At 38.2% G+C, this 23,144-nt stretch overlaps 1 protein-coding gene and 1 long non-coding RNA gene across 2 annotated transcripts; one reads left to right on the top strand and one right to left on the bottom strand.

Annotated features, from left to right (window-relative positions):
• Nucleotides 1-5,003: 5,003 nt before the first annotated feature.
• Nucleotides 5,004-5,999, bottom strand: LOC141720012 (uncharacterized). Its single transcript, XM_074522372.1, has 2 exons — nucleotides 5,668-5,999; nucleotides 5,004-5,586 (listed from the first exon to the last, which is right to left on the bottom strand). The coding sequence occupies exons 1-2, from the start codon at nucleotides 5,995-5,997 to the stop codon at nucleotides 5,038-5,040; spliced, it is 879 nt and encodes a 292-aa protein (XP_074378473.1). The 5' UTR covers nucleotides 5,998-5,999; the 3' UTR covers nucleotides 5,004-5,037.
• A 15,929-nt stretch (nucleotides 6,000-21,928) lies between these two features.
• On the top strand, nucleotides 21,929-22,844 carry LOC141720006 (uncharacterized). Its single transcript, XR_012574204.1, has 2 exons — nucleotides 21,929-22,494; nucleotides 22,586-22,844. It is a non-coding gene; the product is annotated as an uncharacterized LOC141720006 (long non-coding RNA).
• The last annotated feature ends 300 nt before the right edge of the window (nucleotides 22,845-23,144 follow it).

Genomic DNA, 23,144 nt, shown 5'->3' with positions numbered 1-23,144 from the left:
TCAGGCTTTTATTAAGCAATTCATCAGTGGAAGAGTCCATGAGAAAAGTTCAGCATCTCTTATGAGTCTTGTGCAGGGAGCTAAGGAATCCTTAAGAGATTACCTGAATCGTTTTACAAAGGAGGCTTTAAAAGTCCCAGACCTTGATGATAAGGTAGCCATGATAGCACTGCAACAAGGAACTAGGGATGAGTTTTTCAAGATGTCTTTGGCCAAACGACCCCCTGAGAGCATGTTGCAGCTCCAAGAGAGGGCAGGGAAGTATATCAAGGTTGAAGAAAGTATGAGGAAGACCGTAGTAAGTAATGAGCCCACTGGAGGCAAGAAACGAAAAACTGATTTGGAGTATATCGCTAAGGATAAATATCCTAGAACTGAACAAAACCCTGATTCAACCCCCAAGAAGGGAGGACCTGGGCAAAAGTTCACTGAATACGCTAAGCTGAATGCTCCCAGAAGTCAGATTTTGATGGAGATTGAGAAAGACAGAGATATTCGCTGGCCTAAGCCCTTGAAGGCTGATCCCGCCAAGCTAGATAAGGGCAAGTATTGCAGGTTTCACAAAGATGTTGGCCATGACACCGATGAGTGTAGGCAGTTGAAAGATGAAATTGAGTTTTTGATTCGAAAAGGAAGATTGAACAAGTATACTGGAGATGGAGGAGACAGAAATAGTAATGGAAGGAAGAACTTTGAAGATCGTAGGAGGGACCAAGATGATCAGGGGCGGAATCCCCAACCTAGAGGACCAGTTATAAACACCATTTATGGAGGGCCGAGACCTCGAGGGCCTGTGATAAACACGATCTTTGGAGGTCCAACTGCTGCTGGATTGTCCAAAAATTCCAGAAAGGCATATACTAGAGAGGTTATGCATATTATTGGAGAAGCCCCGAAGAGGGCCAGGACAGAAGTGACATTGGCTTTTGATGATTCCGACCTAGAGGGTGTGAAGTTTCCCCATGACGACCCGCTGGTCATAACGCCGATAATAGGAAATAGCCCGGTTAAGAGGGTCCTTGTGGATAATGGTGCTTCTGTGGATATCTTGCTCCACGACACCTTTCTAAGGATGGGGTATAACGACTCCCAGTTGACACCAACCGACATGCCGATATATGGATTTGCTGGAGTAGAATGTCCTGTGGAAGGGATAATTAAATTACCAACCACCATAGGTACGGAGCCAAGGCAAGCAACGCAGATGCTGGATTTTGTGGTGGTAAAGGCTAGTTCAACTTATAATGCTATCATGGGGAGAACAGGGATACATGCCTTCAAGGCAGTCCCCTCTTCCTACCATTCAGTCATGAAGTTTCCCACCCGAAACGGGATTGGAGAAGAGAGGGGAGATCAAAAAATGGCTAGAAGCTGTTATGTGGCCTCTTTGAGGGCAGATGAAGTCGGGGGGCAGGTTCTTCCTATTGAAGATATGGATGTTCGAGAAAATGATGAGAATAGAGGAAGGCCAGCAGAAGAATTGGATTCAGTTCCTTTAGATCCCAAGAATCCTGAGAGGATGACTTTCATTGGAGCTACATTAGAGGAGCCCCTTAGAGGGAAGTTAGTGAAATTTTTGCAAGAAAATAGTGATGTGTTTGCATGGTCAGCAGCTGATATGCCAGGCATAGACCCGGGGTTAATTACCCACAAGTTAAACGTGGATCCAAGCCGGAAGACAGTGAAACAAAAGAAAAGAAATTTTGCCCCGGAAAGACAAGAGGCTATAAAGCAGGAAGTGGAAAAGCTCTTAGAGGCTGGTTTCATTGAGGAGATTCAATTTCCGGAGTGGTTAGCAAACCCTGTAATGGTGAAGAAGGCTAATGGAAAGTGGAGGATGTGTATAGACTTCACCGATCTGAATGATGCATGTCCCAAAGACTGTTTTCCGCTGCCTAGAATTGATACTTTGATTGATGCCACCGCTGGACATGAGATGCTGAGTTTCATGGATGGATTTAGCGGATACAACCAAATCAAAATGCATAAGGATGACATTCCAAAGGTATCATTTATCACTGACTTTGGTGTTTATTGTTATCTTGTTATGGCGTTTGGTCTCAAGAATGCAGGAGCCACCTATCAAAGGTTGGTGAATAAAGTTTTTAAGGATCTTATTGGGAAGACTATGGAAGTCTATGTTGATGACATGCTAGTCAAGAGTCTAGTAAAGACTGATCATATAACCCATTTGAGGGAAGCTTTTGAGGTCCTGAGGTACCACAAGATGATGTTGAATCCCACGAAGTGTGCTTTCGGAGTAGGATCTGGAAAATTCTTGGGATTGATGGTCTCAAAGAGGGGAATTGAGGCTAACCCCGATAAAATAAAGGCAATCCTGGACATGGAACCCCCAAAAACTGTCAAGGATGTTCAGAAACTCACAGGAAGGGTTGCTGCGCTAGGACGATTCATCTCCAAGTCAGGAGACAAGTGCTTGTCATTCTTCAAGTCATTAAAGAACATTAAAGACTTTGTATGGAGTGAGGAAAATCAGAAGGCATTTGAAGAGTTAAAGAAGTATATGGGCCAGGCCCCGTTGTTGGCCAAGCCAGTTCTGGGTGAAGTTTTATTCTTGTACTTGGCTGTTTCGGAAAGCGCCTTGAGCGCGGTGTTGGTTAAGGAGGAACTGAAAGTCCAGAAACCCGTATACTATGTCAGCAAAATTTTGCGTGGTGCTGAGTTGAATTATTCAGCCATTGAGAAATTCGCTTTAGCCTTGGTGATGGCTTCAAGAAAGCTGCGTCCTTATTTTCAAGCTCACCAAATTGAAGTGCTAACAAATCAGCCACTGAGAAATATCATTCACAGTCCCAAGGCAAGTGGGAGACTAATTAAGTGGGCAATAGAGTTGGGAGAGTTCGATCTCAAGTATAAGCCACGTATGGCCATAAAAGCCCAGGCACTAGCTGACTTCGTGGTGGAATGTACCATACCCAACCAAGAAGTCGGGGGGCAGGAAGATACCACACCTCAAGACAAGGGAGTCGACAATGGGGACAAGGAGAAAGAATATTGGGTTCTCTATTTTGATGGAGCATCAAAAACAAATTCCAGTGGAGCAGGGTTGGTTTTGCAAAGCCCTGATGGATTCTTAATTGAGTATGCCATGAAGCTAGACTTCCCAACCACAAACAATGAGGCAGAGTATGAAGCCCTGATTGCTGGCCTTGGTCTAGCTGGGACACTTAGGGTCAAAAACTTAAAGGTCCGTGGAGACTCGAAGTTGATCATATCCCAGGTAAAGGGAGAATTTGAAGCAAGGGATGATACGATGGCAAAGTATGTTCGCCTAGTAAGGGCTGTGATGACCCAATTTAATGAATGCCATGTTGAACACATTCCAAGGGAAGAAAATGCTAAAGCAGATGCGCTATCAAAGTTTGCTTCATCTGAGATTGAAGAAAGTTCAGGAAGTGTGTACTTCCGTGTTTTGAAGACACGAAGCATAGATGTTAAACTTGTGGCTCCCGTAGGCTTGGGGACGTCATGGATTGATCCCATCAAGGCTCACATTCAGACCGGTTGGTTGCCAAGCGATACAATTGAGGCACGGAAGTTAACTGTTCGAGCACTAAGGTACTCTTTGATAGATGGGATTCTATATAAAAGATCTTTCGTGGTTCCTTACTTGAGGTGTCTCAGGCCCGATGAGGCACGCTTGGCTCTTGAGGAAGTGCATGAAGGCATTTGTGGGCAACACTTGGGGGGCAGGGCCTTGGCTCATAAGATAACTCGTTTAGGCTTCTATTGGCCAGAAATGATGGCTGATGCCAAAGAATATGTAAAGAAGTGTGATCGTTGTCAGAAGCATGCACCAGTCGCCAGACAACCCCCCGAGATGCTGACCTCTATCAACTCACCTATTCCCTTTGCTATGTGGGGGATGGATATTCTAGGGCCTTTTCCTATGGCCACAGCACAAAGGAAGTTTCTGATTGTCGCCATTGATTATTTCACCAAGTGGATCGAAGCCAAACCTTTGGCCAAAATCACAACTAAGCAGGTTGCACAATTCCTGTGGGAAAACATTATGTGCCGATATGGAATTCCCCGTATCCTCGTCACTGACAATGGAACGCAATTCAACAATGAGGAATTCAAGAAGTATTGTGAAGAAAATGAAATTGAGTTACGATTCACCTCTGTGGCTCACCCGCAAGCCAATGGGCAAGCGGAAGTAGCAAATCGGATAATCCTGGATGGACTAAAGAAGAGGATCGAAAAGTCGAGAAATAATTGGGTAGATGAGATACTTCCCATATTATGGGCTTATAGGACTACCTGTAGAGTCACGACAGATGCAACTCCTTTCATGTTGGCATATGGGGCGGAAGCAGTAGTTCCCGTGGAGATATCACATTCTTCTCCAAGGATTCAGGCTTTTGATGAAAAAGAAAATGAGGAAGGGCAGAAGTTAGCCCTGGATTTAATCGATGAAGTACGAGATAAAGCACACGCAAAGATAGTAGAATATCAGAAGAAGGCTTCATTCTACTACAACCTAAGGGTTAAAGAGAGGTTTTTCAAACAAGGTGACCTAGTCTTGAGAAAAATAGAGGCTTCTGGTGTCGGACAGAAAGGAAAGCTTGCCCCAAATTGGGAAGGGCCGTATAGAGTCAAGAGCGTTCAGGGTAGAGGAACCTACAAGCTGGAGACTATGGATGGTTTTGAAGTCCCGAGAACCTGGCACGCACAAAACCTGAAGGTTTACTACGTGTAAGATGGTCGAAGTACGATTCTCACTCGTCAGGATGGCGAGTAGGTTGAAAAGCACCTTGGAGCTTTGCTTGCTTAGGATTTATATGTTTTAGTTTTATTACGAAATTTATTAAGACTTGTGTAAGGGACGAATCCCAGACAATTTTATGAAATTCATAAGTTCTTCAAAGTATGATTGTGGCCTAACAAATAAAAATCAAATGCATGGATGCAAAGCATAAAAGGTGATAAATGAGATAGATCTGATAGATGTTACAAAAAGTTTAATAAATAAAGTCTCGAAAATAAAAAAAGCCACGCAGGGCTGAAAAAGCTCTAAGGAGCTGAGGTACCCTCGGCGTCCATATCATCGTCTTCTCCGCTCTCGCTAGATGTCTCCGTCGTCTCGGAGGAGGAAGAGCTGTCATCCTCAGCAGGTCTGGAAAAAGACTCGGGAGGAGGAAGAAGTGGATCCTGAGGAACATGATCCGAGACAACTACTCGGGTACGAAACCTCTGTAGCAAAGCCTCATCGTCAGGGCAGATGTAGTCCGCCGGGTTAATATCAGGACAAGCCTCGTTCACGGTCCCAAGGGCCGTGTCCCAGCCAGTCCTAAAAAACTCGGGAAAGACTGAATCATCCCTAATCCTCATGGATTGGGCAAACTCCTCCGAGTCCAGATAATTGTCTATAGCTTTATCCTTCTCCGCCCGAAGTACCACCAGCTCGGCGTTAGACTCTCCGAGTTCTTCCTCCTTGCGCTTGAGCTTCTTCTCCAGGGTAGCATACTTCTTCTGCTGCCTCCTGAGGGCATTATCGGCCTTATCAGAAGCCCGCTTCCATGATTCGGCTTGCCTCACAGCGCCTTGAAAGTAGGCGTTAGACTGAAACAAAACAATTAACAAAGTATAAGGCAAGAAAGTGCTACAAGAACGAGAAATAAGTTTAAAAAAGAGAAGGCATACCGAAGCCAGAGACTGGGCTCCCATGAGCTTAATCCTCTCAAGGTCAGGGGTGGCCACCACATCAGTAAAGTCCTTTGGGGTCACGCTATGGTAGGACCAATCCCAAGCATGCTTCGTGGAACCAACCACGGTATCCCCTCGGCGGAATCCCCAGAGAGGCTGAAAGGCGCCTGTAGCAGCAGCAGCAGGGGCAGCAGCAGTGATAGGAGCATTATGGCCCTCAGCTCCTTCAGTTGAAGCCTCCCCCATAGGCTCCTTGTGCTTTCTCAAGAAGATAGGCTCTGTCGCCTTTCCTCTGGTGTCTAGGCCTGCTAACCGAGCTTTCTTCATCCTAGCTGTTTCCTCGACCAAGGGGACATTGTCCTCGTTAATCTCCTTAGCAGCTGAAACAAAGCAAAAGACAAAATAAGTGATGTTAATAATGCGTGAAAATAAGAAAAATTGAGAAGGGAAGAGAAATACCCTGTTGAGAAACAGAGGATAGTCCCACATGAATCAGGGAAAACTCTTCTAAAAGAGTCCAGCTGGTGGTGGTGCCATCATCCTGAGTGAGTCCATTATAAATGATAGTTTCTTCAGGAGTTAAGTGAATGGATTTGAGGCTACCATCACTGACCTTCCCGAAGGAAGATCGAAAGAGCGTGCCCCAATCGCCATTCTCCCAACGTAACCCGACGAAACTATTCCTCCAATTTGGATTATTATCCGGAATAGAGGCGCTGTTAAAGATATGTTTGCTTTTGGGCCTTTGTTTGACATAAACCCAGCCACAAATATTGGAAGAACTATTGTAACATTGAAAGACTTTCCTAAAAACGGCTACAGAAAGAGGAAAGCCCTCCCTAAGACAACAAACCATAAAACATAGAATATTCCTCCAGGCGTTTGGAGGAAGCTGACACGGGTTAATTTGTAAGTCAGCCAAAAGATGAGGGATAAAAGGATGAAAAGGGAACCTAAGCCCAGCATTAAGGGCGTCAGTGTAGATGAAGAGAGTATCAGGCCTCCAGTGGCAAGTACGGTCACCACCAGAGACTGGAACTAGTCTAAAGGGAGGAGGGACGTTATAACGAGCATTTAGTTTATTGAAATCTATGTTATGCCAAGTATTACAGTGATTAAAGGAGTCGAGATGTGCAGTGGAAGGATATTCATCCCCCCTAGTATTAATCATATCAATTAAAGACATATATGAAGAGCGGATCTCGATATCCTTACCTTGTTTTGAAGCCGAGGCTATCTTGGCCGCCCTCTCGGAACTCTTGTCGGCCATCTAGTAAAGACTGGAAAAGACTTGGGAGGAAGAAGGAGTGGATTTGAGAGAGGAGAAGATTAGAAAGTTGTAGGTGAAGAGAAATGAAATGAGAGGTGTGAAGAATCACACTCTCATCCCACCTATATATAGGAGAAATAAATGGATAATGGACCTTAAAAAGCCCATTTGGGCCCAAAAGTTGGAAGGTTCTGGAAGTTCCTGGAAAGTTCAAGAGAATTCTAGTAAAAAAATCAAAAGAAAAACTTGAGTTTTTTCAAGATTTTGGAAGAATCCAGAAAGATATTAGAAGAGTTTGGAATTTGGGCTTAGAAATGAGGCCCAATTCTAAAAAAAAAAACCTTGAAAAAATAAAGCCCAGCTAAGGGCCCAAGTATTTAAAAAGCCCAGAAAAGGGCCCAGATATTTAAGGTTAACAGCCCATAACCCAAAATCCAGTCATAATGGGCCAAAAGAATGAAGGCCCAGCTAAGTGAAGGTGGCCCAAAAATAAAGCCCAGGGAGAAATGGATAAAAAGATCAGGAATATGACCCAATTCGACCAGGAATCATGGGGAAATCCTGGTCGAAATACAGGAGCCCGAATTTGCATCGACCTGGGCAACAAATGAAGGTTAATTCGGTCAAAAAGCAGGACTCCTGACCGAAAGGAACAAAATTTCTGGTCGAAAATTGTAAAAAAAAAAAAAAAAAAAAAAAAAAAAATTAAAAGAAAAATCCTGGCCGAAATTCGACCAGGATTCCTGATCGAATGAGCCCTGCCCGAATTTGCATCGACCTGGGCAACAAATGAAGGTTAATTCGGTCAAAAAGCAGGACTCCTGACCGAAAGGAACAAAATTTCTGGTCGAAAATTTTCTGGTCGAAAATTGTAAAAAAAAAAAAAAAAAAAAAAAAAAAAAAAAAAAATTAAAAGAAAAATCCTGGCCGAAATTCGACCAGGATTCCTGATCGAAAGCATCCTGCCCGAAAAGCTGTCGACCAGGGCAATATGGGGGTTAATTCGACCAGGATCCTGGTCGAATGGATTCCTGGTCGAAAACTGTATGAAAAAAAAAAAAAAAAAGGAGGGAATAAATATTAATATTTATTTATTTATTTATTCTGAAAAAAAAAAAAAAAAAAAAAGGGGGAATATTTAAGGAAATTTCTTAAATAATTTCTGAAAAATATTAATATTTTCAGAAATAAGGAATAAAACCAGGAAAATTAGGATAAATCCCAGAAATTAAGGGAAAATCCAGAAAAAATAAGGAAATTCCTTAAATAATTTCTGAAAAATACTAATATTTTCAGAAATAAGGAATAAATCCAGGAAAATTAGGATAAATCCCAGAAATTAAGGGAAAATCCAGAAAAAATAAGGAAATTCCTTAAATAATTTCTGAAAAATACTAATATTTTCAGAAATAAGGAATAAATCCAGGAAAATTAGGATAAATCCCAGAAATTAAGGGAAAATCCAGAAAAAATAAGGAAATTCCTTAAATAATTTCTGAAAAATACTAATATTTTCAGAAATAAGGAATAAATCCAGGAAAATTAGGATAAATCCCAGAAATTAAGGGAAAATCCAGAAAAAATAAGGAAATTCCTTAAATAATTTCTGAAAAATACTAATATTTTCAGAAATAAGGAATAAATCCAGGAAAATTAGGATAAATCCCAGAAATTAAGGGAAAAATCCAGAAAATTAGGAAAAATCCCAGAAAATTAGGGAAAATTCCAGAAAATTAGGGAAAAATTCCTGGAAATTAAGATAATTTCTGAATAAAAGGAAGATTCGTTGTAAATGTGTAGGTCGCTCCACACTTTACGCAAAAACGAAACCCTGTAAGGGAACGAATAGATTTAACTTTTGCGAAACCTAATCAATGTTTCCCAAAAGTTGGGGGGCAAATGATAGGGATAAATAAGTCCTGATTTTATAATTAATGGGCTGCTAGGCCCAATAATAATAAGATGTATAATATTCAGACCAGAAAGGTTAAGTCTGACGGATCAGATTAGGCCTGGTGGAATAAAAAAGGCCCAAAAAGCCCTGATTATTAATTAATTTCGTAATTAATTAATAAGGGAGAAATCAGATGTTGAAAAGAGTCCCGATGAGGATATAAATCCTTAGAGATTAGCCTCAAGGGGACCTGAAAGGATAAGGAATCAACTTCCTACTTCCTAGGACTCCTAAGTCTATCCTAATTCAGAGGCTTATCCACCAAGCCTCCTATACCAAGTCCAATTCAAGGACTCCCGCATCTATATAAGGGGCCTCACCCCACAAATCAGAACTACGTTTTTTGACTTGATCCTTGGCAATCCGCAAGGTACGTAGGCATCTTGTTAAGGCAGATTGAGTCACGAAACACAAGAGCAGTCAAATCGAGCCTCGAAGCTCACGTTCCTTAGTATAAATACAGTAATTATATATAGTAGTTTTAATCCATAACAGGTCCTTAAAACTAATCATTAGTGGTCTTTGTTATTGCAGGGCAACAGGAAAAATATTCTAGTTCTGGACAGTGGATGTTCAGGACATATGACTGGAAATAAGGCCCTGCTATCAGACTTTGTGGAGAAAGCTGGCCCAAGTGTTTCTTATGGAGATGGCAATATTGGAAAAACATTGGGATATGGCAATATCAATCTTGGGAATGTCATCATTAAAGAAGTAGCTCTGGTCTCAGGACTTAAACACAATCTGCTGAGTATAAGTCAAATTTGTGACAGAGGTTATCATGTTGATTTCTTTGAAGAACACTGTGAAGTTGTGAGTAAATCTAAAGGCAAAGTTGTTCTGAAAGGATACAGGCGTGGTAACATTTATGAAGCTAAGCTTTCAAAAAGTACTGATGGTTCTGCAATCTGTCTGATGAGTAGAGCATCAATTGAAGAAAGCTGGAATTGACACAAGAAACTCTCTCATTTAAATTTCAACAATATAAATGAACTGGTCAAGAAAGATCTTGTGAGAGGACTGCCAAAGTCAGTATTTGCTCCTGATGGCCTTTGTGATTCTTGTCAGAAGGCCAAACAAAGAAAATCTTCATTCAAGAGCAAGACTGAATCATCAATTCTTGAGCCTTATAATCTACTACATGTTGATCTATTTGGTCCAGTAAATGTCATGTCTATTGCAAAGAAGAAATATGCATTGGTCATAATGGATGAGTTCACTAGATACACATGGGTATATTTCTTGCACACAAAAAGTGAAACTGCATCTATCTTGATTGATCATGTCAAACTCTGGATAAATTGGTCAAAGATTCTGTGAAAACCTTAAGGAGTGATAATGGCACTGAGTTCAAGAATTTGATAATGGAAGAGTTCTGCAAAAACCATGGAATAAAGCAGGAATTTTCTGCTCCTGGAACTCCACAGCAAAATGGAGTTGTTGAAAGGAAGAATAGAACTCTCATTGAAGTTGCACGTATAATGCTTGAAGAAGCAAAGCTTCCAACCTATTTCTGGGCTGAAGCTGTGCAGACTGTTTGTTTTACTCAAAATGCAACACTCATTAACAAGCAAGGAAAAATACCATATGAGATGGTGAAGAAAAAGAAGCCAAATCTGAAGTACTTTCATGTATTTGGATGCAAGTGTTTTATTCTCAAGACTCATCCTGAACAGCTATCCAAGTTTGATCTAAAAGCTGATGAAGGAATCTTTGTTGGATATCCACTTTCCACAAAAGCCTTCAGAGTCTATAATTTGAGAACAAAAGTGGTCATGGAATCTATCAATGTCTCCTTTGATGAAAAGAATATTACTGGTCTTGAAGATTTTATTGACCATGATCAGCTGAGATTTGAAAATGAAGACTCAAATTCTGATACTGAAAATCCTGACAGTCTAAGTCCTGATACTGTAAATTCTGATGGATTAAACTCTGATGTTATTGAAACTGTGGTGACTACGCCAAAGGAAGATGCACCTGTGCAGGGGGAGCATACTCAAGATCTTACCACATCTCAAGAAACATCAGAACACACGTCTGGATCTTCAAGTTCTGATTTATCAAGTTCTGATAAGCTAAGTTCTGATAGTGCTGAAAATCTAAATTCTGAAGAATCGAACTCAGAGAGCATAATTTCAGGGGGAGCATCAGAAAATGAAAATAAAGACAACATGGATCATGAGGGAGCATCCAGTTCTAGAGAAAACCTTCCATCTGCAAGGAAGTGGACAAAATCACATACACCTGATTTGATAATTGGAAATCCTGATGCAGGTGTCAGAACTAGAACAGGTACTTCAAACAAATGTCTTTACAATTCTTTTCTCTCTCAGATTGAGCCAAAGAAAGTGGAAGAAGCTCTTCAAGATGCTGATTGGGTGCAAGCAATGCAGGAAGAGTTAAATGAATTTGAAAGAAATAAAGTATGGACCCTAGTGCCAAGACTAAAGAATAGATCTGTTGTTGGTACAAAGTGGGTATTCAGAAACAAAACTGACAGTGATGGCATAATTACAAGGAATAAGGCAAGGCTGGTTGCAAAAGGATATTCTCAACAGGAGGGAATTGATTATGATGAAACATTTGCACCAGTTGCTAGGTTAGAAGCCATAAGGATATTTTTGGCTTATGCTGCTCACAAAAAGTTTACTGTCTTTCAAATGGATGTGAAAAGTGCTTTTCTCAATGGAGAATTGGAGGAGGAAGTATATGTTGAACAACCTCCAGGCTTTGTAGACTCCAAACATCCAGATTATGTCTACAGGCTTGATAAAGCACTTTATGGACTTAAGCAAGCTCCTAGAGCATGGTATGAGACTTTAGCTCAGTTTCTTCTGGAAAGTGAATTCAACAGAGGAACAATAGACAAAACACTATTCTACCTCAACCATGGAAAGGACTTACTTCTGGTCCAGATTTATGTTGATGATATCATTTTTGGGTCTACAAATGACAGACTTTACAAGAAGTTTGCCAAACTGATGTAGTCAAGGTATCAGATGAGTATGATGGGGAAACTTAGCTATTTTCTGGGCCTTCAAGTCAAGCAGAATGAAGAAGGCACTTTTATTTGTCAAACTAAGTACAGCATAAACTTGTTGAAGAAATTTGGAATGCAAGATTGTTCAAGTGCATCCACTCCCATGGCCACTGTAACAAAACTGGATAAGGATACTGGTAAATCAGTAGATATTACTGATTACAGAGGTATGATTGGCTCTCTACTCTATCTAACTGCTAGTAGACCTGATACCATGTATGCTACCTGTCTTTGTGCAAGATTTCAAGCAGATCCAAGAGAACCTCACTCAACAGCTGTGAAAAGAATTTTTAAGTATCTTAAAGGAACAGCTGATCTGGGATTGTGGTATCCTAGAGAATCAGATTTTAAACTAATAGGTTACTCAGATGCAGATTTTGCAGGTTACAAAATTGACCGGAAAAGCACAAGTGGAAGCTGCCAATTTCTTGGAGGCAGATTGGTTTCTTGGTTCAGTAAGAAATAAAAGTCAATTTCCACATCAACTACAGAAGTAGAGTATATTGCTGCAGGAAGTTGTTGTGCACAGATTCTTTGGATGAAGAATCAGTTACTGGATTATGGGTTAACATATTTCAAAATCCCTATTTACTGTGATAATCAAAGTGCTATTGCTATGACAGGTAATCCAGTTCAACACTCTATGACAAAGCACATCAGCATCAGGTACCACTTCATAAGGGAACATGTGGATGAAGGTACAGTGGAATTGCACTTTGTTCCAACAGATCAACAACTAGCAGATATCTTCACAAAACCATTGTGTGAAGCCACTTTTACAAGATTGGTAAATGAACTTGGAATGGTTTCAGGTTCTTTCTCTAAATCTTCTTAGTCTTGTTCTGTTATATCAGACTTTCTGATCAGTATTTACAGAAATTAATCTCTTTGTGTATTCCGTGCTTAATTGACAAATGTGTTTAAGTACTGACTGTTGTTTAATATATGTTTCTAAACTCTGATAAGTGATATGTCTGTTTAAGTAACTATTCTATCCTATGAGGATAACTGTGCTAGATGTTGACCTAGTAGTCTTCAATAAATAAATGATCCCATGTAAGAAGTAATTAATTCTGTGGAAATCTATTGACACAAGCAAAGTTCTGATAATTGAGCTTAGTTGAGTATACTTTGTTTATCTTATTACTAAGTCACAAATTAGAATAATGCTACTCATCTGTTAAGTTCTGATACTAGTAAATCTGCTGAATGCACTAAGTGCTGATACACCTCACTTATTAAAAGAAAAAGCGAAAGGATCAAAGAATAAAATCAGGTACTCCTTTGAGATCTAGAGTAAAAATGTGGAAGGGACGACCCAAGTGCATTACTGGTATTAAGTAAATATGCATTAGAAAAGCAAAATATTTTATTGGTGACTTTTCACACTCTATGATTACTGGAGAAATACTCTGATAATAGCATAAATTCTGATAAGCAGTCATGACTCACTTACACTGAGAAGCCACTGTGAAATGGAATTTAAAAAGATGCATAAAATTAGCCGAAAATAGTTGAGGTGGACTCAAGCATGAACTCATTCAACAGTAGGTTTCAGAATAATGACAGCTCTTTAGCAAAGTTTTAGTTATGCCTTATTTCTAAGATGTACTGAAGTGAATCAGACTTTTCTCTTTGTCTGACATTTAGCTTAATGCACACTAATCACTCCATATGAATGATGAAAATTACTGTGGTGATCTATGTTATTTTAGATAAACAGTAATTGTGTCACTTTGCACGAATTCTGAGGACAAGTTCTGGTTGCATGTTCTGATGATTAAGTTTTGAAGAATATAACTCAGAACTTGTATGAGGACCTACTAAGATAGGCATTCCTTTTTCGAGTTAAGAAATTATGTTCTGATGACTGTTAAGTTCTGATATAAGTCTAAGTTCTGATATTACAGTCTAATTCTTTACTTAACTTATCTGTGGATAAAATTTGATAACAGTCTCGGTTCAAACTAGAATATGTTGAAGTGGAAGATTAATAGTCACTATGGTTAGGGTTAATGGTATTCGTACTTGAACAGTCAACTTTCACTTGCTTCTTGTGCGCATTAAACCATGTTTTCTCTTTCCAATGAATGTTTTTCTTTTTCCAAGTCTGGGGAGACGAGGTAGAATTAATTCTACCTGTCAGCATTAAATTCCTTTGCGTCTCCTGGCATTCTCTTGCCTATATAAGCAACCACTTCACATCAGCCTTCCCATCAAATCTTTTTTTCACAAACTCACCTTACCTTCATACTTTTTCTTTCAAAAACACCATGGTCAGATACAACATGTTTTTGAACTACGAAACCTTCAATATGGAGCTAAGCTGTGCCGATTGGCAGCAGGAATGGCACGTCACTGCCATTCCTGATGAGATATGGGACTCTGTCCCACAGGAGGTACTCACCTACCTCCTGTTCTTCTATATGGACTACCATCGCCATCTGGAGCGATTGGAGGAGGAAAGAATGGAAGCTCTCCGCCAGCAAGAGCGAATCATTCGACTCGCCATTCTGTTTGTCGAGAGTAGGAAGAAGAAATGATTTATTTTCTTCTTCCTGTTTTTCTTCATCATCAGCGTTGCCCTGCTTTTTGAGCTAGGACTAAGGCTGTTGATGTTAGGTTTAGCAGCTTAGGGAAATCTTGTATAAATTCTGATGTAATTTCAATTTCATAAATGTATTCTCTTGATATATTAATGAAATTTGTTTTTGTTTCAAGATTTTGTCTCTGAGATATTTTGTAATGCATTGATAAATCCTGATAAATTTTCATATTCTGATGACCATATAAATTCTATTTTAATTTAAGTTCTGATTTTCCTTTATCAGTACTTACTCATCTGATTTATCTTGGTCATTTTCACTTGATTTATTTTCAGAATATTAATGATGCAGTGAAAAATAATTAAATAAGCGGGAACGGTTTCAATTTTGAATTAAAACTGTTTCACCTTGATTAATGGAATATCTGGGTAAGTGGAACGATTTTTTTTTCCTTGAAAAACGGCAAGTGGGTAAGTAATGATTACTGTTTTCTCGAGCCCAGTAACTATCCGTTATTACTGCATGTCTGACAGGTGTCCAACGGTAACATTTTCTTTTCAGAGTATAAGTAAGAAAGAGAGAGGATTTCTTTCTAATCTTTTATTTCCCTTCATACTTGTTCTCTACTTTCTTTTACTCTCTTTCTTCTTCTCACGTTGGTTTTTCATACAGACATTTTACCAAACACCTAACAGGCACTCTTAAATCTCAATTTTTCACATGGCACCTAAGGATTTAATCATTGATGGAGCTAAATTTGTTCCAAACAACTATGCTGCAATTCTTGATCATGCTGAGGCTCCATCTGAATTACATTTTGTGCAAGATCTTCTTTCACACAGTGAGATTGGGTATGCATTGACCCATCCTTCAGTCTTTTCGATCCAACAAGTTCTGACATTTTGGTGGACTGGGCACTTTGATAATTGTGGTACACATGGCACTCCTAGTATTTTTTTCGAAGTGGGTGATTCTTCATATGCAGTTACTCCTGGTACAATACGCATGACTGTACATTTTCTAGAAGGATGTACCTTTTCAATTCCAGATGAATCAGCTCTTCAGGAGTTAATGGCCAATTTGGGGTATGAACAGAGTTTGGCAAAACTTGGGCAGTTGAAACGGGCTCATATCAGAAGAGAATGGAGCTTCTTCTTCGACTGCATCACTAAAGCTTTTGGGAACAAGTGTTCGAATTTTGATGTTATCCCAATTATGAGTCAGCACATCGGGTATGCTGTTATAAACCAAACTCATTTTGATTTTGCAACTGCTATAATTGGTTTTATTGCGGATAGGATGACAGAGGATAGGAATGTTGTTTACTTTGCTAGATTCTGTCAACTTATATATACTTTTTGTACTGATGAACCTCAATTAGTCAGTTCCTCAACTCCACCTTTTAAGGTTGCAAAACGCTACTTTAATGACCTGATAAATGCTGACACTAAGAAATCAGTGGTTAGACCTTTACAGATTCCTCAGTCTGTAAAACAGATCTTAGTAAATGCTGATCCTGATACTTATAGATCTGTTTATTCTGATGTCCAACCAACAACAACCTCCCAAACATCACAACAACCATCAGCACCTACCACTCATTCTACTCAACCTACCCTCAGGAAATATCTCAAATCCTATCTCTCCACTTCACAGACAGTTCAACCCTCATCCTCAGCAGCTACTATGAAGCCTTCATCTTCCAAACCTAAGAGGACAAAGACTGTTCCTCAAACACTTCAGAAGAAAAGGAAGATTGCTTTGAGAGATGAATCTGATACTGAGGAACATGTTCCTTCTTCAGAACCTGTTATTTATGAAGCTGAGAAAGAGACTTCTCAGAAGGATTCTGGAATTGGGGGATCTAGGCTTCTCAAGAGGCTTAGAAGAATGACAGTTCCTGAAACTCCCAAGGAATCCAAATCTACAAAGAAATACAAGAAACAGAGGGCAAATAGGCCAGTTTCAGATGATGAAGAGGAAGCAGCTAAGGAAGGGGATCAGGAATCTCTGATCTCACAAGAAAAGGAATTTGCTAAGGTTACTTCTTCTCCATCAACTCCATCTAAGGAAGCTATTTCTGAAAAGGTCAACACACCATCTGTATCTCCTGTTGATCCAGGCACAAGTGCTGATATTGATGTTCAAAACTTGGTTGTGCTTGAAGTAATTCTCTTAGAAGCTCCAACAGCAACTAATCCTCCAACAACACCTGTTACTGATGCTGTTCAAACTCCAGAGTTATCTACAACACCTTCTCTGCATCTAGATGCTGATGATCAGACTTTAGGTGAGCATCAGGATATGGCTGTTGATTATAACTTAGAACCAGATCAGCAATTAGAGGATGCTGAAGCCTCCATTGCTACTCACACTGTTGTTTTATCAGAAGATACTGATTCTGTAAGTTCTGATGCTGCAAATGCTGGAGATACTAGTGATGCTGCTCCAAATGCAGATGCTGATGCAGCAGGTCCTTCAGGACATACTCCTCAACAAACTACTCTTAAGTCTGAACTTGTTAAGAAGTTTGTTACCAGAGAAGCACCAGTGCCTTGGAGTAAAACTCCTGCCGGACAGGAGTGGACTTAGGAATGGAATTCAGTTTCTTGTGTTCCAACTGAAAAGCATCTTGCTGAGCACTTGACTAAAGCTGATGAAATGTTAAATTCTGATGATTTCAAAACCCAGCTTAGAGTCACTGCATTGAGTACTAAACATCTACAAGGTCTTCATTCAACTACTCATGCAGGGCTACACAAGATTCAGGAAGAATTTATCAAACAGGAACAAGTTCAAAAGATTGATAAGAAAAAGTTCTTCCAACCTACCTTTGACAGGATTGCTTATATTGAGAAGACTCAAGATAATCAACAAGCTCAGATTGATGATATTCTGAAAAATCAAGCTTCTCAGCAATCACAACTTAATGAAATCCAAGGCTCAGTGGAATTGCTTGTCTCTCTTCTACTACCTGCTGATGCCAAAAAGGGGGAGAAAGTAATTAAGTCCAAATGCAAGACTAACAAGACACTGAAAGGGAAGGATGATGAATAGGATGATTCAGGAAACTCTGGAATGGGTAGAGGTCATAGTCAAGGTAGAGGTTTCACATCAAGAAAAGCTGAAATCACAAGTCACAGGACAAGTTCTGATACTGGGAAAAGAATAAGTTCTGCTACTGGTAAAAGGATAAGTTCTGATGAACTTTTAGATCTTGATGAGGAAATGTCAAGACAGTTATTTCTTTAGGAAAATCCAGGAATGGACTTGGAGAGTTTAATGGAAGAAGAAGCCAGACTTAAATCAGAGAAAGTTACATCTAAATCTGAAGCTTCTGGTAAAAAGCCACTTCCAAAACTCAAAAGTATTGTGACAAAAAAAGGACACATACTGAAGCAACATTGGCTAAATCACAACTGCAGATAGATCCAAGATCCAAGGGTAAAGAAAAGGTTGGTGAACCTATCAAGGTTTATGTGCCTCCTGAGGATGAAGAAATTACTGATGAAAAGGATGATCTTGCTCTGACTTCAAGAAAAGTTCTTAAAACAACCTCTGACATGGCTCAAGTTGTTTAGAGTCAAGAAACTGTAAGTTCTGATATTCAGAAGAAGCAATTAACCTCTGACATAGCTCAAGTTAACTTGATATCAGAAGATAGACCAAAGACACTCCTACCAGGATTCACTAAAGCAAAACAGACTCAACCTTTGAAGACTACTGCAAGTGGTTTTGAAGCTAGAGTAGTTACTGGAAAGGAAGCAAGAGATAAAACTGGATTGGGAAGTGCTGATGAAAGAAGAATACATAACACTACCAATGATCCAACTTCCTTGAGTGAACCAGGTATTGGAGCAACTTCTGAGAGATTGAATCAACTGGAATCTGTACAAATGGTTTATCATACCTACTTGAAAGAATACATCTTGTTGTATTTCATGATAGATGGTAGGGTTTATCATATAAGGCAAAATGCCATTCCATTGAAGTATTTTGAAGAATTGGAGCATGTACTATTCTTACTTCAAGTGGATGACAGATTGACAGGAACTGCTGCAAACTATTTGAAGGATCAGATTCAGAGACAGAAAAGGCTTTATTCTGTTAAGTCTGACAGCACATATGTTCCAAAGTACAGAGATCACAAAGGTGATATAGTTGAAATGAAGCCCAATTATGCTCAAATTATAACTACCTTTCTAGGGTACAGGGCTGTAGAATTCAATCTTGAGTCTGATAAAGCTTATTTGATCAGACTGGATCAGGATATAAGAAAAGCAAAGATTAATGATCTCAGGGCTGCAATCTTTCAAATTGGTGAAGATACTGCAGAGCTTAAAGATGCCAAAAGGAGAATGATTGATGAACTTAGATATGCTGAGAGATGTTTGTTGAAGAACTATCTCAGAACAACTCCTGACATCAGAGAGATCAAAAGATGAAGCCAAGTCAAAGATTTACAACTGCTTAAATTCTGATATTTGTACAGACTGAAGTTGTTATTATCTAGTCTAATTCTCATGCATTTGTACTTAATGTTTTTGACATCATCAAATATCTGTTAAACTTGTATATTATGCTAATTTACAAGTTGGGGGAGATTGTTAGATATATTTGATAATGTGATGGCTAATATGATTTATGTTTAGTTTTCAGATCTTACTTAACAGGACAAATCAGTACTTAACTGGAAATCAGTACTTAACTGGGAATCAGTACTTATACTGGAAGTCAGGACTTAAGGATATCAGTACTTATATTATCAGGAGATAATCATCAGAAGTTGGATATCAGAACTTAAGTGTTGAAGGACGATTAGATAAGGAAAGTAGCTGATTAAAGGAAAGAAGATCGAGATAAACATAAGAAGAGATATGCATGAAGACGGAGTTCCGTGAAGAATGGAATACTTGGAAGAAAAGATATCTGATTGATATATTTTAGGAAGCAGAATTATATTCCATATCAATTAGCGATTATCTTGTAACTGTGTAGTATATAAACACAGACATAGGGTTTACACTATAAGTGTTATCATATTCGAGAAGATTAGTCATTGTAACTCTAGCAGCTCTCGTGATATTTGTTCATCACTGAGAGGTAACAGTTCCATACTGTAACAGAGTTTATTGTTTCAATAAAGTTTGTTTTCTGTTACTTAAGATATTAAAGTTCGATTTGATTGTATTATACATTGTATTCACCCCCTCTACAGTGTGTGTGACCTAACAGGTAATTACCTTGCAAATTAACAAAGCTAGAAACTTGATTTTTGGAATTTTTCTCCTTCAAAAAATGAAAAATCCGTGAGCTACGTGTTCTTGGGAGAGTATTTGATTTGTTGAATATTTTTGTGGTGGAAAATGAAGTGAATGGGATATTTGGATGATTTGTTGGTTGTTTAAAGTGAGTGGAGTATGACTAAGCATGACATCATCTTGGTGACTTCATCTCTTGCCACTTGTCATCACTTGGTGGTGGAAGCATCTTCTTATGATAATCCTTGCTTAATTATTTGGTTAATGACCGCTTATCTGTTATACGGTTCGCTTAATTTTCGTTCTCGTTTATCGTTTGAGAGATCATATCCGGGATCTTATTACTTGGGTTCCCCTAAACCTTTCTCAATATATTATATTTCTTATATGATCCTCTCTTATAATCCTTGAATTTAAATCCTTTTTATCCTGTTACCTTATACTCAATTCTTTCGGTATCTGGTAGATTTTCGGGAAAAATCAAAGTGTTCGAATTTGGATTCTGACGATCTTTACATAAACTTATATATCATATAGAGTAATAATAAGATCTCAGAATAACAATAAAAGAACCTCTACAAAGTGTGGTATGAAAAGTTTTCTTATTCAGCATAATCAGCAAAATCACTATTCATAAGGGTTTCAAAAAATATTCAAAAAATTGGGATTATTACATTAATTTCGGCGACGAATCTCAAAATTTGTTGATACCAAATTACTCCGTCAATAATGTTCTTAGCGGCTTTAGTTAAAATAATTTTAATTTTACATATTTTACTTCGTGTTTTTTCAAAAATACGTTTATATTAAATTCTCCCTGTAACACAAATTATGAAAAGCTTATTCATCAGCTGGTCATCTATCTCTTTGTACAGAAGCATATATGCAGAGGCGGATCTAGGAGGGGTCCAGAGGGTCCCTGGCCCCCTTGAGATTAGAATAAATAGGGAGTAGTTTGTATTAGAAGCATGTTGTGCCTTCAGTTCAGCTGGCTATTGAGTTGGTTTTCTACACTGGACATCATGGGAGTATTCACGTAATTAGAGCTAAAAATTCTATTATATTCTTTCTTTTTTACTTTTTTATAACTTTTTTTTTCAGTTTTCTCTTTACTCTTTTTTTCAGTTTCTTTTTTTTTTTCAGTTTTCTCTTTATTTTTGCTACTCTAGTAGAACACTTCTCCAATGAAATTACAAATTATCCCTTTTAACATTTTGAAAGGTTAATATGTAGAATTGTATTCACGTAATTAGAGCTAAAAATTCTATTATATTCTTTCTTTTTTACTTTTTTATGCAATTTAATTATAATAATTGATTATTTTTAACTTTTTTTGTCTTCAAATTTATAACAAAAATTATGTTAAAAAAAAAAATTCTGGACCCTCCTAAATTTTTTTCCTGCGTCCGCCACCACATACATGTCTACTTGACATTTATTGTTTAATTCCCTCTAAAGTGTGGCATCTATCCTTAAAAAATTTTAGGGAGAGAGAGATAAGGAAGAACCTGATTCTCGGTCCAAGTATATTTACAACAAGGTTTATTCCCCCACCCCAGTTGTTTCCTTCGTTCTTTTGCTACTTCACAACACACAAACCCCGACTCTCTTTAACCTGGTCACTCTCTTTAACCTGGTCACAAGATATATGTTTAAAAAAACAGCAGTTTATTTGTGAGCATTTCATTGAATTATGTGGAATAGTCCTTGGGTCCGAACGAGTTATTAACATTTGAAATAAAGTTTTCTATACGTATTTTAAGACTTTTATCTATCATAATTACAAAAATTGATTTAAAAACTTTTTTCATTGAAATAAAAATTAAATGTTCAAATTTTTATTCAAAAAAATTAAAATATAAAACATAAGTTATGAAATTATACTAGATAGCCTTAAAATACGTGTTAAACTCTCAATTTTTAAATATTAAGAATCTAACGGGACGGATATAGTACTTTTTTGATAGCACGTCTAAAACGTTGACTTTCTTAAGGTTCAGATAAATATCTATAAAATACGGGGAAACAAAATTAAATCGAATTACACTAGGTAACACACTCTGGTCGGGATACATCTGTGTGTAAGCAATGGGAATAAAAAAAATTCAAATATTCTAGTTCATAACCTTGTTCCTTATTTTCGTCATGCTTAGAAGATTAATTTCAACGGGGCTCGTATAGCCAACTCAGTGGCAACGTATGTTTCATGGAAAGGATATATGATTAATGATTTATGATTTATTCGATACCATGCATGTCTTTTTAGAGCAAGAATCTTTTATCTTATATTTGATTAAGCGTGCAAACTTGGCATATATGTCTATCCTCCTGTTATTGCTATACAAAGACATGGGCAAACAATTAGCCAACTAAAAAGAAATGGGATCAAGAGCTTACCTAAGTTTAGGTCTCGAAAGCTGCAATAAAGCCTTTTCAGGACCTCCCAAAATATTCTCAATTCTTTCTTTTGTTTTAGAAAAATCAATTCAAAAGAATGAAAAACTGCTCAAGTCATCAAAATCTAGAAACATGCCTACCATCTTTCACAGTTCAACAGCACCTGGTGTGAGCATTAGACAGTACATAGAGCGCATCTTCAAGTACTCTAATTGCAGCCCTTCGTGCCTGGTGGTTGCGTACATTTACATGGAGAAATTTCTACAAAAAGTTGGAGATTGTTTAACCTCACTCAATGTTCACCGCCTCCTAATTACCAGTATTGTGTTAGCTGCCAAGTACGTCGAGGATGAGTAAGTAGATCTACGTTTTGTTATTATTTTTTTTGAAAAGTCATTATTGACATGCATAAATTTATAGTCGAATATCTGCGCAAAACTGCAGGTGCTACAGCAATGGTTATTATGCTAAGGTGGGAGGCGTAAGCAAGGAAGAAATGAATAGGATGGAAATGAGGTTTTTGGTTAGTATAGATTTTAGATTACATGTGACCCTTGAGACTTTTAACCGATTCTGTTCACAGCTTGAAATCGAACAAAATTCTGCAGCAAAATGAAGGTCTTTGTGTGAACATGCAGCTTGCCAATCAGCACTGTAAAAATTAAAGTGTAATCTGTTGAAGGGAACCATGCATTCGATACAATTGTTATTTGATTGATTTTTACCATGCACTTGCAGGGGAATGAGCAAATGATAAAACTTGAATTCAATTACTGATATATTTAGAAAAATTAACATATTTAACACCTAATTTATTTTAGTACTGAAATGTTGTCAATCTGTTTAGATTAAAAAAAAAAAGAATCGTAGTTAAATAAATGAGACAGGGGAATTATATATATTTGGGTACTGTTTTTAAGTTAGCTTTTTGAATCAACTAAGAGGTTTGAGGAAATAAAAAATTTACTATTAGTGTCTGATAGTTAACTTTTTAAAATATTTT

Source organism: Apium graveolens, chromosome 1 (genome assembly GCF_009905375.1).
Source record: "Apium graveolens cultivar Ventura chromosome 1, ASM990537v1, whole genome shotgun sequence".
Lineage (NCBI taxonomy): Eukaryota > Viridiplantae > Streptophyta > Magnoliopsida > Apiales > Apiaceae > Apium > Apium graveolens.
The sequence above is the reverse complement of the archived record's forward strand: the minus strand, read 5'-3'. Positions and strand labels throughout refer to the sequence as shown.

Coding starts and splice junctions, on each gene's coding strand:
- LOC141720012 (XM_074522372.1), bottom strand. CDS start 5,997: ATGAAGAAAGCTCGGTTAGCAGGCCTAGACACCAGAGGAAAGGCGACA. Junction 5,587..5,667: donor GAGCCCAGTCTCTGGCTTCG/GTATGCCTTCTC, acceptor GTTTTGTTTCAG/TCTAACGCCTACTTTCAAGG.